The 18,361-nt window shown below is 40.3% G+C and overlaps 1 protein-coding gene across 3 annotated transcripts in view; it reads left to right on the top strand.

Moving 5' to 3' along the window:
- armh4 (armadillo like helical domain containing 4) overlaps positions 1-18,361 on the top strand; it is an 86,692-nt gene that overhangs the window by 45,392 nt on the left and 22,939 nt on the right. For all 3 annotated transcript variants that reach the window (XM_062968654.1, XM_062968653.1, XM_008118349.3), the window contains exon 5: positions 5,212-5,478. In XM_062968654.1, coding sequence (XP_062824724.1) covers positions 5,212-5,478 — 267 coding nt within the window. The remainder of the gene's footprint in view (positions 1-5,211; positions 5,479-18,361) is intronic.

Raw genomic sequence — 18,361 nt, 5'->3', positions numbered from 1 at the left:
TTCCCCCAGTGTGCTACCCATTGTGCTCCCCATCACCAGAATCCATTTCTTTATAGTCCCACCAGAACCTCATTGGTTCTGGTGAGGGTTAGTTCCCATCTTCTCTACTTAATGTTTCCTCGATAAATTTCTTCCATATACTTTCAAAATCATTTTTCTTCCTTAGGCCTTTTTTAACATTTAAATTACATATTAATTTATCATTTATTGCTAATTTCCAAATTTCCTTGTACCATTCTTCTATTTTAATTTCCACCTCTCCTTTCCAATTTCTTGCTATTAATAACCTTGCAGCTGTTAACAACATTGTTATCAAATTCGTTTCATTTTCTTTCCATTTATCTGTATTATATATAGATAATAGTATAGTTAGCTGGGTTTATATTGATTTTTTTCTTCATGATGCTTTCTATTGGGTCAAGGTCAAGGCCAGCAACAGAGCCTGCAGGCTATTGCTTGCAATATGTGATCTATTTCTTTCTCCTCCCTTATCAGTGTGTTTTCTTTTGCAAAACCTCCCTCACTCTTAATCAAGGGAATGTTTTGATAAGAGAAAGACACCTTTGCAAGTTAGGAAGAAGAAAAATATATATTCATTAATCTTATGAAAGTATTTCCCCCTGAAATATTTATTAAAGTCTCCTACAGATATATAGGCATTAACCCCTTGTAAGCTTTTGCCATCTCTATGTACCTTTATATGTGTATCTATCTATATACATTAATTTTATATATGAATTTCCCCTCATATGTTTGCAGGTCTTTGCAAATCCTTTATACATATAGATCCATGTACCTGTGTATCTGTAGCCATACATATACATTATTTTATATATGAATTTACCCTCATATGTTTGCAAGTCTCTGCAAATATCTATATAGAGAGATGTCTGGATAGATATGAATATATTCTTACCTACCTATATATAGGGTTTGCAAATATTACAGGGGGGAAATGAACACACAAATATATATAGACATGTCTAGATAGATATGAATATATATATACATATACATATATATGGCTTGCAAATATTGTAGGGGAAATGCACACACACACAGAGGGGATTTGCAAACGTTTCGGGGGAAATGCATATGTGAAATTAGTGTCTATAATTATAGATCTATATCTAGATCTGCGTTGTTTATATAAGCATTGAATGTTTGCCTGTTACTATGTTGGAATCCGGCCTGAGTCCCCATGAAGTTGTTGTTGTTATTATTATTATTATTTTATTGTATGACACAGCAAACAAGATAGATATGCTGGATTTCATATCACAAAATCACAAGTCGAACACTTCCCAAGTGTCTAGGACTGTGTGATGTTTTATTATTATTATTATTATTATTATTATTATTATTATTATTATTATTATTATTTTATTGTTGATACCATATTGTTTTTGTTGCCCTTACTTTTCCACTTATAGAGCTAGTTAATTGTTTTTCTTTGAAATACGGTAAATATTCAAAAACATTTAACCTACTGATGCCTTGTTTAATGAAATTTTATTGGTATCTATTTTTATTTTGAAATTTACCCATAGCTGCTGCATTTCCCACCCTCGGCTTATACTCGAGTCAATAAGTTATCCCAGTTTTTTGTGGTAAAGTTAGGTGCCTCGGCTTATATTCGGGTCGGCTTATACTCGAGTATATACGGTACATGGCAGAAACTCAGATTTAGTTTTTTGTTAATTCCAGTGAATTTAACTTCACACATAAACTTTCTCTCCTTGTGTTTTCTCCTGCATTCACGTGCCTTTTCGCCTCTCCAGCAACAAAATGTTTTCCTTCCTTAATTTTCTCAAAAGGCGAGCTCCCTGCTAGTTTCTGATAGATGGCAGTGTTTCCTTCTGTTTCAAATGCTGAGAAATTAGCAAATGCTGGTAGTGCCATGATGTTAGGGCATAAGGCAAGCCCTGGCACCATTATCACATTGACGCACAATAGCCGGAGAAAAAGAGAGACGGAAGACCTTTCGGAAAAAGATCCGCCTGCCAATTATATCCATGCTTTTATATATTATGGGTTGGAAAGGTGAAACAAGGTTCGGAATAGAGCTATCCAAGGTGCTACCCTTTTCCTTTTGAAATAATGTTTTTAAAAGAGTGTGCTAAATGCCGTGATACGAGTGGAAAAAAGTGCATTTTTTTCATGGAAAACTATCTATAATCTATATCAGGCATGGGCAAACTTGGGCCCTCCAGGTGTTTTGGATTTCAACTCCCACAATTCCTAACAGCCTATCGGCTGATCTGTATCTTCTGTCATCTGTATCTATCTATCTCATCTATTTATTTTATTATCTACTAGCTTTGCCCGGCCACGCGTTGCTGTGGCTTATGGGAATCCTTTGTTGGCCAGGTCAAATAGCAGTGAATAGCCTTGCAGTCTCAAAGCCTGGCCGTTTTCTGGAGTAGCTGGAGCTTTTTGTTGTATGAACGTAGAGGCATGGATGAGGGGTTGTGCTGCCAAGTTTAGTGTTTCTGGGATGTGTAGTTTTGTTGTTTTGTCCTAGGCCGAAATTTCATTACCCTTTTATATATATAGATTTATATTTCTCTCTTTCTCTAATACAGTAGAGTCTCACTTATCCAACACTTGCTTATCCAACGTTCTGGATTATCCAACGCATTTTTGTAGTCAATGTTTTCAATACATCGTGATATTTTGGTGCTGAATTCGTAAATACAGTAATTACTACAAAGCATTACTGCGTATTGAACTACTTTTTCTGCCAAATTTGTTGTATAACATGATGTTTTGGTGCTCAATTTGTAAAATCGTAACCTAATTTAATGTTTAATAGGCTTTTCCTTAATCTCTCCTTATTATCCAACATATTCGCTTATCCAACATTCTGCCAGCCCGTTTACGTTGGATAAGCGAGACTCTACTGTATTTGGAATCCAGATGCCTTTTCCTCCAGCACTTTGGAGAAAAGCAGCCTTTCTGGATTCATAGACTTAAAACCCAAATATCACACGGCCTCAATTTAGAGGATATTTTCATCCAGCGTCAACTGTTGAAAACATAATGTTCTAAACTGCTAAATTGGATGCAGTTCAGTTTAATCTTTAATGACTGAAGCAGGCAAAGCTAAATTGTTTTTTTTTTGTGTTATACCTTTTAGTTCTGTTTGTTAATCACTTACACCGGTTGTGGGGATATCATAAATCAGATAATCAGAAATATTTGGGGTTTTTTTCCTGCAGATTTTGGAATAATTGTACTTGCATATGTGTGTGTGTGTGTGTATGTGTGTGTGTGTGTGTGTATGTATATATATATATATATATATATATATATATATATATATATATATATATACACACACACACACACATATACACACACACACATACACATATATACACAATGATCTACCCCCAGTGGCACAGCAGATTAAACCACTGAGCTGCTGAACTTGCTCACCGAAAGGTCAGCAGTTCGAATCTGGGGAGTGGGGTGAGCTCCCTCTGTTAGCCCCAGCTTCTGCCCACCTAACAATTTGAAAACATGCAAATGTGAGTAGATCAATAGGTACCACTACGGCAGGAAGGTAATGGCGCTCCATGCAGTCATGCTGGCCACATGACCTTGGAGGTGTCTATGGACAACGCCGGCTCTTTGGCTTAGAAATAGAGATGAGCACCAACCTCTAGAGTTGGACACGAATAGACTTTTGTCAGGTGAAAACCTTTACTAATGAACTATGTTGGTGATTGGACCGAAATCTAAACATGAAATTCATTTATAATTTCATATGCCCCATGTACACATATATTGAAAGTAATTTTATACAACATTTTAAATAATTTTGTGCATGGAGCAAAGATCTGTGTACACTGAATCCTCAGAAAACAAAGGTGTCATTCTCTCAGCCACTCATGTAGTCAGTTTTGGATTTAGGAACATTTCTGATATCAGAATTCCAGATAAGAGATGACTAACCTAAATGTATTTATTCATTTATATTATATAGGCTATCTATATATAGGTAGATATATAGAGATCTACTAATACGAAGTGCAGATATATGATTTAAAAGTAAACCAAGTTTGTCCAGAAAAAATGCAGTTAATGCTGCCTTGAGTCTCACACCCAGGCGTGGGCAAACTTGAGCCCTCTAAGTGTTTTGGACTTCAACTCCCACAATTCCTAACACCTGGTAGGCTGTTAGGAATTGTGGGAGTTAAAAGTCCAAAACGCCTGGAAGGCTCAAGTTTGCCCACACCTGCTTTAAAGTCTTGGCTGAACATGAACATTTTCATTTGCCAGCAAAAGCAGATCAAGGAAAGAACTATCCTAGGGTGCATCTACACAACCAAATTGATGCAATTTGATGCTACTTTAATCACCATGGTTCAATGCAATAGAATCTGGTGATGTGCAGTTTGGTGAGGCACCAATCTTCTTTGGCAGAGAAAATGACAGATTTTGCAAAACCACAACTTCCAGGACTCCGTAGCATTTACAGTATTTTTTTACAGTATTTATATTTTGCCCTTCTCACCCCAAAGGGGACCCAGGGCGGATTACAATGAACACATATATGGCAAACATTCAATGCCAACAGACAAACAACATATATAGACAGACACAGAGGCATTTAACATTTTTTTCCAGCTTCACGATTCCGGCCACAGGGGGAGCTATTGCTTCACTGTCCACTAGTTGCTGTACTTCCTCATTCCTTTCCTCGTGTTTTGCTGTAAATTAGTTAAATTAGCCTCCCGCATAAAGCGCACCTAAATTTCCCTACTTGACAGATGCAACTGTCTTTCGGGGCTGCATAGGTCAACAGCAAGCCGGGCTATTTAATGGTTGGGGGCTTAACCCGACCCGGGCTTCAAACTCAAGACCTCTCGGTCAGTAGTGATTCATTGCAGCTGGTTACTAGCCAGCTGCGCCACAGCCCGGCATCAAGCCATGGCAGTTAAAGTGGTGCCAAACTGAATTAATTCCACAGTGCAAATGCATCCCTATTCTCATTTCAGGATGAGAATTTCCAAGTCACCAAAAAGATCTTCTGACTTTCATCCTGTCGGTTTTGCTCTGAGTCTACTTCATAGGTTTGTTGTGTGGATAAAGTAGGGAGGAGGAATGCAAAGGTTTCCAAGTTCAGCTCCGGTTCTGCCGAAATGTGAAATCTCTTTGTCCTGGAATAAAATGTCATCTTGCTGTTCTTTCCTGCTTGTCTAGAGGAAGAGGAGGAGGAAGAAGAGGAAGAAGAGGAGGACGAAGAGGAACCAGATGAAGAGGATGAGGACGAGGAGGAAGAAGATAATGACGATGATAGAGACCTGAATGAAGCTTTGGATGGAGATGCTGACCTGTCCAGTTTCACGGTTCCTGGGGAGACTTCGCAGGAACCTTTGGAAGAGCTGGAGAACCCGGTAGGAGAGCTCTCCGGAGTCTCTTACCAGGTGCCAAGCGCAATCGAATGGGAACAGCAGAACCAAGGACTCGGTAAGCAAAATCCACTCTCTGTAGCATTGTATATGTGTGTGTGTGTGTGTGTGTGGATGCTGGGCAATGGACCTTGCAGGGAAGTATTTTGTAAGCTTTCCCTCTCAGAGGAAAAAAAATGCATCTAATATTGTCAGGAATCAAATGGGAGTACAATTGTATGACTTTGTACCCACAGCTTCCACCATTCATGGTGTCGCACCTCAGGTTAGTGTCACCCCTGGCAGCGGAGCACTGGAAACCAATACACAGAGGCCAATAACAGTCTAATATCTTTATTAAGGAATTAGTAAATTAGAACAAAAATAAGCAGAATATATAGTTCAGCTTTAGACCTTTCAGGGAAGGTCAAATATAGTCCAGTAAAATATTGTCCAGTATATAATATTAGAGTTCAAAGTTATAATCCAAACCAAAACACACTCAAACTTCCAAGCAGTTTGAGTGGGGAAAACGTCCAAGATTTTTCTAGAGTTCAAAGTAAGTCCAAGGCAAGGAATTGAAGACAAGACTGGATACTTGACACAAAGATGCAAGGCTGGAAACACGGCAAAACAGGACAAGAAACACGGCAAGGCAAGGCACGATGAGATGGGAAGTTAGCAGACTTAAAACGCAGTCCACACTTGGCTGGAACCGAAGCTAATCCTTCGAACTGACTTGTTGACTCCGCGAGGACTAGCCAGTGCGGGGAACTTTTAAAGAACTTCAAATCTTTCTACAAAGCAGGTGTCCAGTGCTCCTTTTCCCAAGGGAAAAGAACTGAACCAACATCTTCGTCCAGATGCAATCCTCCCTGAAAACTCTCAGGGGAAACGAGCTAATTAGCACTCTCTCTGGCCGCTAATCGGGCGCTTTTTCGTGTTTGCGCTTTCTCTGAGCGGCTAGCTTCCCAAAACTCCCTTCTCGCAAAGGGGGGAGAGGTGCTGGGAATAGGCGCCTGTTCAAGGTCCTTTTTAATGAGCTCCGGGCTAGAATTGTCAACAAAAGGCATCTGGAAAGGAACAGTCTCTTGTTGAAATGGCAGAAATCCCATTTCTTCATCACTGTGATCCATAATGGCGCCAGGGTCATGACCCAGAGGGCCATGGGACATCACAGTTAGCTTCACCTTGCTAAAGACACCAAGCCACATACAGGAAGTAGTCTTCTGTAGTTTATTTAGAAAATAGGCAAAAGATAGTTCATAAAAGGGTAAAAGTTCAGTTCCAAAAGATAGGTACAAAACCAAGGCTGTAAGCAATAAGTCCATAGAAACATAGAGCATAAAACAAGGTCCTTTTAATAGAAGCCAAAAGTCCCAGCAAATAGAATATATCCACGAGATATTACAGGAAAGCAAACTTGGCACAGGGAAGCAGACTTGCTTCTAGATCAAGCGATGGAGTTGCATTGACAGAGCTTTCTCTACGAGCAGACTGTTTTAAAAGTATGACATAAAGGCCTTTGATCTCTCGTTTATTAGCTATGCGAAGATTTCTCCGAAACCCCCTAAATTCCAGTCTTGTAGCCCGATCAAGATCCTCAGAGTCAAGGCCACTGTCGCACCACAGATTAGTTCACCTTGCTATAGATATCCAGTCAGACACAAATGGAAGTCTTTTGAGGTTTTTATTAAGCAAAGCAGTATATGAATCAAGCAAGCAATCAAAAGGTTTTTCAAAGTTGCAATGAAAGCATCAATAAGAATTCAATTGTATCACAAGGCAGAAAAAGGTCCATAAATCCATAAGACAAGGTCCGTTAGTCCATGAAAACACAGCAAGAGTAATAATCCATAAAGCAAGGCAATAGTCCATAGAATCCACGAACAAGGCCCAAGAATCCCAAGATCCAAGAACTCTGATGACAAGAACATCCACCTAGATTAAGCGAGAAATTGCTCTGACAAGGAAACAACGTGCAAAGCACACTTTTAATAACAACTCAGAAAGGCGTTTCTTTTCCCACAGCTGGTCTCTTTTTTGCACGCCAGCCTCTCACTTCTTCGAACCTGAGAACCTCTCCAAGATAAACGGTCCTCCCTAGATAAATCATTGCTTATGCTAACGTTATCTTGCACCTGGAATGGGGAAGAATTATCTCCCTCATTTCCCTCATTATTTCTCAAGGGAATGCCAGCCTGTCCGTTATCTATAGCTCCTGGTGTCAGCAGTTCATCCTGCTCAAACTGAAACTGCAAATCTCCGGCCTCTGAGTCAGAATGCGTCTCTGAATTAACTTCTGCCTCTGCCGGCTCTTGAATCTGAAAACCAAAATCCCCTTCGTCTTCATCCCGAATCATGTCAGCCTGTGGCTGGGTCACAACAGCCACTGAGCTCATTACTGTTATCAGGCGGAGGCAAAGCGCTATCCTCCCTTTCTGCTTCCTGCACCTGAAATTCCTCGTTAGAAACAACATCATGATTTATTCCCATGGGAACCACTCCCTGCTCTTCATTTCCCACAGCCGGAACGCTCCTATAATTCCCAACATCAGAGTCATCTTCAAATTCATCCTGAATCCCATCATTATGCACATATAACCCAGAATCCTCATCAGAGTCACACAAAGGCACATCAGGGTCACACAAAGGCAAAGGCTGAGTAATAACACATGGCTTGAAATTGTCCCTCCCTCCAAAACATTCCAAAAGGAAACATTGAACTTAAAATACTTAGGCGATCCCTCATTGTCTGAGTATGATAGCCCTCCAAGTGTAGTGTCATGGCAGTGGGTACATAGGTGACTGTGGAGTCCTATTCTTGACCCGCATGTTCTTCCACAGTGAGGGCATTGGCTTCCAGATGGAAGGAAATCCTGGTCAGGGTTGGCTTTACGCACCTTCTTCCTCTTGACATGTTCCTTCCTTTCGCCCTTCATTCATGCCTTTTCAAATTCCACAGCACTGCTGCTCACAGCTGACCTCCAGCTAGAGCTGCCTTGAGTCCCCTCCAGGGTTGAGAAAGATGGGGTAAAAGTACTGTAAATAAATAAATAAAATAAATAAGAGCGCTCAAGGGCCAGGGATCCTTCCCAGTTCTCAGTGTCTATGCCACAGTTTTTAAGGTTAGTTTTAAGCCCATCTTTCAATCTCTTTTCCTGTCCATCAACATTCTGTTTTTCATTCTTGAGTTGAGAGTATAGTAAATGCTTTGGGAGATGGTGATCAGGCATTCGGACGATGTGGCCAGTTCAGCGGAGTTGAGCGTAGGAGCATCGCTTCAATGCTGGTGGTCTTCGCTCCTTCCAGAACACTGACATTTCTCTGCCTGTCTTCTCAAGAGATTTGCAGGATTTTTCAGGGGCAATGCTGATGAAATCGTTCCAGGAGTTGAATGTGAGATCTGTAGACAGTCTACATTTTGCAGGTGTATAACAGGATTGGAAGCTTTATCAACAAGCACCTTAGTATCCCTACGGATGTCCTGATCCTCAAACACTCTCTGCTTCATTTGGAAAAATGCTGCACTCGCAGAGCTCAGACAGTGTTGTATTTCAGTGTCAATGTTGACTTTTGTGGATCTTGAAATGATAGATAAGAGACATAGAAACCAAAGTATATAATTGGTACTGTTAGATAGATTGGAAATTGGATCTACAGTGCCATATAATCCAGATCATCAAATCAGATAATCCACATTATCTGCTCAGAACTGGATTATGTGAGTCTACACTGCCATATATACCAGTTCAAAGAGATAATTTGGATTTTATATGGCAGCGTAGATCCAGCCTCTGTTAACCATTTGGACCCAAAGGGACATCTTGGAGAGAAGTTGCCATTGAGGTGCCACAGGATTTAGTCCTGAGCCCTAGTACTATTCCACATCTTTTATCAATGGCTTGGATGACGGAACAGAAGGCATGCTGACCAAATTTGCAGATGAGCCCAAATTGGGAGGTGCAGCTAATATTCCAGAGGACAGTATTAGAATCCAAATGTCCTTTTAACAGATTTGAGAGCAGGGCCAAAATTAACAAAATGAATTTCAGTAGGGAATAATGGAACGTACTACACTTAAGCAATAAAAATGAAATGTACAGATATAGGATGGGTGACAGCTGGCTTGAAAGCAGGACCTAGGGGTCTTAGTAGACCACAAGATGAACATGAGTCAACAGTGTGATATGGCAGCTAAAAAAGCCCAATGTGATTCTGGATTGAATCAGTAGGAATCTAGTGTCTAGACTGAGGGAAGTAGTAGACTCACTCTCTTGTGCCATGGTCAGAACTCACCTGGAATAACTCTGTTCCCAGTTCTGGGCAAAGCAATTCAAGAAAGGATATTGACAATCTCAAATGTGTTCAGAGATGGGCAGCCAAAGTACTCAAAGGTCTAGAAGCGATGAATCCATATGACAAATGGCTTAGGGAGCTTTGTATGTTTAGCCTGGAGATGAGAAGATGAAGAAGGGACAGGATTGCCATTGTTTGAAAGGATGTCACATTAAGGAGAGGACAAACTTGTTTTCTGCTGTTCCAGAGACTAGGATATGGAGGAATGGGTTCAAATTTCATGAAATGAGATTCCACCAAAACATTTGGAAAAACTTCCTGACAGTGAGAGCTGTTCAGAAGTGCAATATGCTACTTTGGAGTGTGTGAATCTCCTTCTTTGGAGGTTTTTAAACAGAGTCTGGATGGGAGTGCTTGGATTGTGTCTTCCTCCATTATGGAGTGGGGTTGGACTATATGACCCTTGGGTGTCTTATAACTCTAGGATTCTATGGATTTCTTTTCCTGGAACCCAAGTGGATACCAAAAACACAGTCTATTTGGGGTGGTTGGTCATCCTCAATCAAATCATTAGGCTTGAGCGATCCATAAAAAAATTGATTCTAAACTCGTTTCAAAAGTAGGGGGCGCCAGCGTTTCGTTTCTGATGTCATTTCCGAATTTTGCCCTCAAAATTTTTCGAATAACGAAAATTCGTTAGTTTCAAAAGTAATTCGTTAATGGTGGACGCGCATGCGCAGTGGCCAAAAAAAACAGCACGAGGGGAGATTTTACAGGACTCTCCCGCCCTCATTTTTTGAGTGATCTTCTTCAAACTTGGTACAGTGGTAGAACACATTTAACACTGATAGCTCACCAAAATTTGGAACGTTTCCCTTATCCTCTGATTTTTGGCGAATTTTCATAGCTTTTATAATAAACCATTTTTTAATAATTGCAGAAATCTGTTCCTGGTTTGAAAGTCTTATTTCCTGTTTCATTGGGTTGTCTTTACTGTGAAAGTCATTGTTCTACTTCAGAAACTTTGTTTTTGTGGCTGAAACTTTGTTAAATTGGTGTGTGTGTGATATATACTGTATATATAACATAACATATTATGGTTTGGTCCACCAATTTAACAAATGTGTGTGTGTGATATATACTGTATATATATATATATATATATATATATATATATATATATATATAGAGAGAGAGAGAGAGAGAGAGAGAGAGAGAGAGAGAGAGAGAGAGAGTCCCTGCATATGTGTGTGTGTGTGTGTGTGTGTATATAGGTAAAGGTAAAGGTATCCCTTGACGTTAAGTTCAGTCATGTCTGACTCTGGGGGTTGGTGCTCATCTCCATTTCTAAGCCCAAGAGCCAGTGTTGTCCATAGACACCTCCAAGGTCATGTGGCCGGCATGACTACATGGAGTGCCATTACCTTCCCGCCAGAGCGGTACCTATTGATCTACTCACATTGGCATGTTTTCAAGCTGCTAGGTGGGCAGAAGCTGGAGCTAACAGCGGGCACTCACTCTGCTCCTGGGATTTGAACCTGGGACCTTTCGGTCTGCAAGTTCAGCAGCTCAGTGCTTTAACACACTTCGCCATTGGGGCTCATGTATATATAATATACATACACATACACACAATGTGGAGAATATGTGGAAAGGTAGATAGATAAGTTGGGAGCCACAGCGAAGGCACCTTCCTGGGAGCAAGGTCTAATAATAATAATAATAATAATAATAATAATAATAATAATAATAATAATAATAAATCCCTTACAATATCCAAGATGGCTCACTGCTACAGAATCTTGGGAGCTTTAGTTTGGTATGGTACCATTATTGGCAGAGAAAGCTAAGCTGTAGGAGTTGAAATCCAATCATTTATCTTCCCTATAGAATCAATTTTATATGCATTTTTAGCTATGATTTATTTGCTATTTTATTGTGTTGTGTTTTTATTATTGTATAAGGCATTGAATATTTGCCTTTGCATTTGGAAGCTGCCCTGAGTCCTTTTGTGGAGAGAGGGCAGGTTAGAAATAGATTAATAACAATTATTATTATTATTATTATTATTATTATTATTATTATTATTATTATTAAATATCTGGAGGACTAAAGTTTGCCCATGCCTGCTCTATACTGCACTTTCCAGAACTTTCCCATCACAATCTGCTTTTGAGCTGGATACATGATCAAGACATTATTTCCAGCTTACTGAAGTTGGCTGCATATGTTTTGTCTGAGGGTCAGAAATGGCCTTAAAGCCATCTTGTGCAGCTTCCAAAACCCAACACTTGAGAACATTTTGCACTATAGCCAAGGTCGTACTCAAAGGGCTTGGCAAATATACCCTTTTTTGAGATGGATCTAAATCAGGCCCTCCAGATGTTTTGGACTTCAACTCCCACAATTCCTAACAGCCAGTATTTGAGAACACAGAAATGCTGGACCACTCTAAAAGCCACCGTGTCAGACTACACAGAGAAGCCACTGAAATCCACAAGAAGCACATGGACAATTTCAACAGAAGCCAGGCTTTGAAGCTGCAAGGCTATACAATGCTAATCAAGGTGACCAATTGCAACATTCACACTTGCCTCCCACAGACAAGAGTTCTTTCTCCCACCCTGGACCTTCCACAGATATATAAACCCCACTTGCCTAGCTTCGCACAGACGTCAAAACCTCTGAGTATGTCTGCCACAGATGTGGGTGAAACGTCAGGAGAGAATGCTTCTGGCACATGGCCATAGAGCCCGGAAAACTCATAGCAACCCAGCCAGTAGGCTGTTGCTGAACAACCTATGAACTTTTAGCATTTAAGGAAAAAATGCCCAAGATTTTATCACTTAATACTGTTGGCATGTCTGGAGAAGAAGAATAGAATGCTTCTGTACCAGGCAAGGGCAAACTTTGCCCATGTCTGGTGTTAGGAATTGTGGGAGTTGAAATTCAAAACAATCTGACAAAAAACTGGGAGCTGTAGTTTGGCATGGTACTGGCTCTCTTCTGCAGGGAAGGCTAGGGACTTTGTAAAACTACAGCTCACATGATTACATGGCACTGAATCTGTTGCAATTGAGCTGGTGCCATAATCCTTTCCTGGAGATCTCCTCTTAGATTATCTCTTAAAGGGATATCCTCTGGCTCTAAGGATTCCATTTAGGAAGGCTTGCCTGGCTCTGGTATTCCCCTTTAAGCCTGGCTGGAAAGTCTGGAAAGAAGCAAAACCAAACACGCGCGGCTCCAAGGCAGGGCGAGGAGAAGGCCAAGCGCAGGCAGGCATGTCTCTTCTCTCTTCTCTTCCCTCCCTCCCTGTCTCTCTCTCTCTCTCTCTCTCTCTCTCTCTCTCTCTCTCTCTCTCTCTCAGAGAGAGAGAGAGAAGCAGGGAGGGGAGAGAGAGAAGGGAAGAGAGAGCAATGAAGAAGGCTTCTACTGAACCGGTGGTCCCCGCGGGGGGGGGGGGGGTCTCAATGGCATTTTTAAAATGCTAGCAGATCGATGACCATGCCTCTCCCTCCCTCCCTCTTCCGCTCTGATTGGCTGAGAGGCATGCCAACATGGCTTCTCCTCTCAGAGGGGCTACAGCTACATCCGAAGACATCAGAAACAAACGAAAAAAGGTACTTTTATTATTCAAATTCGTAATATTTGTAAGGCAGTGAGCAGATGGTTCAAATGTCAATTCAAAAGTAATTACGAAACGAATTTTTAACGAATTTAACGAACTAACGAAAAATTTGCTCAAGCCTACAAATCATCGTTTCAGTTGGTGAAGCTGGCATTTTTGCCCCGTTGCAGTACAATTTAAGGGTTACTTCTAATGTGGTTTTGGAAAGATACTGGGTCTGTGAGCTTCTTTGCTCCAAAGCCCCTTCTTAGTTTCAGTGTGCAGAAAAAGAGGCAAATGAGATTTGGACCAATGTATGTCGCAAAAGGATATTTGATTAAAAGGGGAGTTGTTGATGCCCGCTGGAGTTTAATGACAAAATTCACCTTCTGAAGGAAAAGTCTCTGACCTTTATAAGCCAGGACGTTTCGTCTCAGAGAAGACTTGGCATGTAATCACTTGGGTCCTTTCCCTCCAACCTTCATTTTGTTAGACGAAAAAGGTTCTTGGAGGTCTGGGATTTTCAGCAAAGTAGTGCTAGTGGCAGGCAAATCTCTCCCTATGCATATCTCTTTCTTTTGGTTGTTTTTGCACACAGGGTTACGGCCGGAAAGAAGCCTAGAAAGGGAACAATTGTGCAGCTTTGCTGTTGTCATTTCCCCCCGAAATGTCCCAACCCTCCTCTATTTTGCTGCCTTTTTGTGTGTGGATAAGTTGAAGGTTAGAGGGAATTTGCTCTGAAGCTTTTGTGGATGCCTTGCATCTGCAGATCCACATTTACATATTGATTTCTAATTTTGTTTTATTCATTTATCCATCCATTGTGTGCCCCTTTGCCTCTGCGATGGCGCAACGGGTTAAACCATTGAACTGTTGAATCTGCTGACCTAAAGACTGGCAATTTGAAGCCGTGGGTTGGGATGAGCTCCCGCTGTTAGCCCTAGCTCCTGCCAACCTAGCAGTTCGAAAACATGCAAATGTGAGTAGATCAATAGGTACAGCTTTGGTGGGATGATAATAAAGATGCCATGCATATTACGAATTGATGCTGATAAATTTATTTTATTTATTTCAAATATTTCTATCCCGCCCTTCTCACCCGGAGGGACTCAGGGCGGCGTACAATTGGCAACAATTCGATGCCGATAAATGGAAGCTCTTACGTGTGCCCGCAACCCAGAGTCACCCGCAGAACAATGACATGCCACTCAGGTTTGCAGAACAAAAATACAGAAACTTTACTGATTCCAAGAGATCATAAACAGTAGTATTTACAATGGTCCCTCTGATCACTTACAGAAGTCCACAGTCTTAAAAAGTCCTTTCTCAGTCCACAAACCTGCTTCAGAGTAAAATACAATCCTGGATCTTCTCCCTCTTCTCTCAGCAGCAAAATAGTAAGGCTTTTCTGAGTATACTCTGCTGTCTTCACTAGCAATATTCAGTCAGCACTGAAAACTTGTTCAAACAGGTTCTGCTGCAGCAGAACAGAAACAGTATCAAATCAATCCCTAGGTCTTTGAAGGCTCAGCCAATCGGCTTCATGCACTTCATTTTCTGGCCAGGAAAACACCTTAGGAGGGTCATCATAGGTTGGAAACGACTTGAAGGTGCACACTGCACAACAGTCATGAAGATACTCTTGTAATTTTTACATTGCAGACTTTTTAGCTTAAAAGATGCAGACGTTGCCCCTGACTTATCACTGTGTTCCCCTTCTGTCCCATTTAGCTCTATTGTACATAAATGGGTAAAAACCTCCTAGTTTTAGCCTATGTAGTGTTCCAATCAGTCCCTAAAATCCATATATCCCATAAATTGCTATATTTTAAGCCTCTGAAGCCTGGATAGATTATTACATAATAAGATTATCAACATTCAACAGTTTGAGACTCCAAGCAGCTTACAAGAGATTTTAAAGAGACCCTGGGGTGCATCTACACTGTAGAATTAATGCAGTTTGACACTACTTTAACTCCATGGTGTCATCCTGGGATTTGTAACTTCATAAGTCACCAACTCTCTTGACTGCAAAGCTACAAGTTTCAGGATTCCATAGGTGCAGATATGGCCCTGAAAGTGGTGTCAAACTGCTATAATTCTGCAGTGTAGATGCATCCATCATGTCTTTTCTATCTTTTGGAGAAACTAGAGGGGGGAAAAAGTCTTCTTGAGGACAAGACAAATCAAAATACTTCCTTTTCGTAAACACATACATCTTAATTTTATTCTGGGACTAGAAAATGATAGCTGGATAGATTGAGTAGCTGCTCTCTTGCTCTGTTTCCAATAAAAGTCTAACAGCTTGAGGCAAGAGTACTCTTCCCAAACCTTGAAAAGCAGCATTAATCTCCACGGAGGATGTTACCAGGGAGATTTCTCCGGCTCCCGATTCATCGTAAATAAAGGAAAAAGAATAAAAACTCAGTCTGAATTGAGAAGTGGAAACAAGGAGACTCCAAAAGAACTCTTTCCTTTTAGCCTCGCAAAAGCGTTCAAGGTTTTGCTGCCAGCTTCGAGAAGATTTATTCATCTTCAGACATTGTTTGATGGAATCAACTATGGCTATTCCTTGAGATGACACAGTGACACAAGCTGCTTGGACGACTGTAATGTACTGCACCCGGGGCTGCCCTTGGAGACTGTTTGGGAACGTCAGTGAGTTCAAAATGAATGGAGCTAGATGGAGGAATAATATAACTCTGTTGGGGATTGTGGATGATAGATAGAAGCTCCTACGTGTGCCCATAAGCCCAGAGTCACTCTGCAGAATGATGCACCACTCAGCTTTGCAGAACAAATAACACTGGACCTTTACTGAACCCAAGAGATCAACAGAACAATGGTATTTACAATAGTCCCTCTGATTGCTTGCAGAAATCTGCAGTCGTAAGCAGTCCTTTCTTAGTCCATAAATCTGCTTCAGTGAACATCAGCAGCAAACAAGGGCTCAGAAATAGCCAGGCCTCTCTGAGTACAGAGCCATCTTCTTTTTAGCCAGTACTCAGAAGACTCTCTCTCACACACACACATCGAGAAACCTGTTCAAACCGGTTCTCCAGCAGCAGGATAGCAACAGTTACAAATCAATTCCCCAGGTCCTGGCAAACTCAGCCAATCGCCTCCATGCATTTGATTTTCCAGTTAACACACATATAGTATCTTTGCAAACCCTCACAAGAGTGTCCTATAAAATTAATTATAAAATTAAAAGTGATTAATTGAAAATTAAAAGTAATTACTGTATATACTTGAGTATAAGCCTAGTTTTCCAGCCCTTTTTTAGGACTGAAAAAAACCTCCTCGGCTTATACTGGGGTGAGGGTCCTGGTGGGCTTATATTCAGGTCGGCTTATACTCAAGTATATAGGGTATATTTATTATTTTTCTCTATTATTATTGGTATTGTTACATTTATTATTTTACTCTATTAATGATCATTATTACATTTATTATTTTACTCTATTACTGTTATTACTTTTACATTTATTTTACTCTATTTTTATTATTATTAATACATTTATTATTTTACTCTATTTATTATTACATTTATTATTTCACTCTATTATTATTAAAAGGATACATAAGCACATTTACATTGAAGAAGATGAAAATAATGATTTAATCAGAGTTGAACAGTCATATCTTAAACTACAGTTTGATGTAAAGATTCAAAAAAATTAAACTACTGATGCCTCAATTAATGTAATTTTATTGGTATCTCGGCTTATACTGGAGTCAATGTTTTCCCAGTTTTTTTGTGGTAAAATTAGGTGCCTCGGCTTATATTCAGGTCGGCTTATACTCGAGCATATACGGTACAGTAGAGTCTCACTTATCCAAGCCTCACTTATCCAAGCCTCTGGATTATCCAAGCCATTTTTGTAGTCAATGTTTTCAATATATCATGATATTTTGGTGCTAAATTCGTAAATACAGTAATTACAACATAACTTTGCTGCGTATTGAACTACATTTTCTGTCAAATTTGTTGTATAACATGATGTTTTGGTGCTTGATTTGTAAAATCATAACCTAATTTGATGTTTAATAGGCTTTTCCTTAATCTCTCCTTATTATCCTACATATTTGCTTATCCAAGCTTCTGCCAACCCATTTAGCTTGGATAAGTGAGACTCTACTGTAATTATAAAATTAATTATATAAAATTAAAAGTGATTAATTGCAATATTCACACCTGCCTCCAACAGACAAGTTCCTTCTCCCACCCTGGACCTTACACAGATATATAAACTCCACTTGTCTAGTTTCCAACAGATCTCACAACCTCTGAGGGTGCCTGCCACAGATGTGGGTGAAACACCAGGAGAGAATGCTTCTGGAAAATAGCCATACAGCCCGAAAGACTCACAGCAACCCAGTCACCTATAAAACCTTATACAGACTATTGTAGACCATATTTCCCAATACAGAGATTAAAAATCTTCACAGGGAAGTTTTCTTTTTCAGTCATTGCACCATCACTGGCTTCCTTCCTGAAGACACAAGAAGTTTTAAAACAGAGGCTGAATTGCCATCTGTTGGGAGAGCTTTGGTTGTGTCTTTCTGCGTGGCAGAATGGGGTTGGACTAGATGTCCTTGGGGGTCTCTTCCAATTATATAATTCAATAATAGAACCTTCACAATGTCTACTCCCATCTCTGGAAACTCCTTTCCAAAGGGTTGGATTAGATGGCCCTGGAAATCTCTTCCTATTTTATGATTCTATGTTTTTCTTTTGTTCAGATTCTGTGTGAAGTATGAAGCTAAGTAGAGCCAGGCTTGGTTAGTACTTGGATGGGAGACCACCAGGAAATCTATGATTTATATGGTTGTCTGGGATGGATCTGGATTGTCCATCTGGGGCAGGAAATGATTTTTAGATGCATCTACACTGTAGAATTAATGCAGTTTGGCACCAATTTAAATGCAAAACCTCAATGCTGTTGAATGTTGGGAGTTGCAGTTTGGTGAGGCACCGGCACTCTTTGGCAGAGAAGGCTAAAGACCTTGTAAAACTACATCTCCAATTATTCCATAGCATTGAGCCATGGCA

The sequence above is a fragment of the Anolis carolinensis genome, chromosome 1, assembly GCF_035594765.1.
Source record: "Anolis carolinensis isolate JA03-04 chromosome 1, rAnoCar3.1.pri, whole genome shotgun sequence".
Lineage (NCBI taxonomy): Eukaryota > Metazoa > Chordata > Lepidosauria > Squamata > Dactyloidae > Anolis > Anolis carolinensis.
This window is presented reverse-complemented; position numbering and strand designations above follow the sequence as displayed.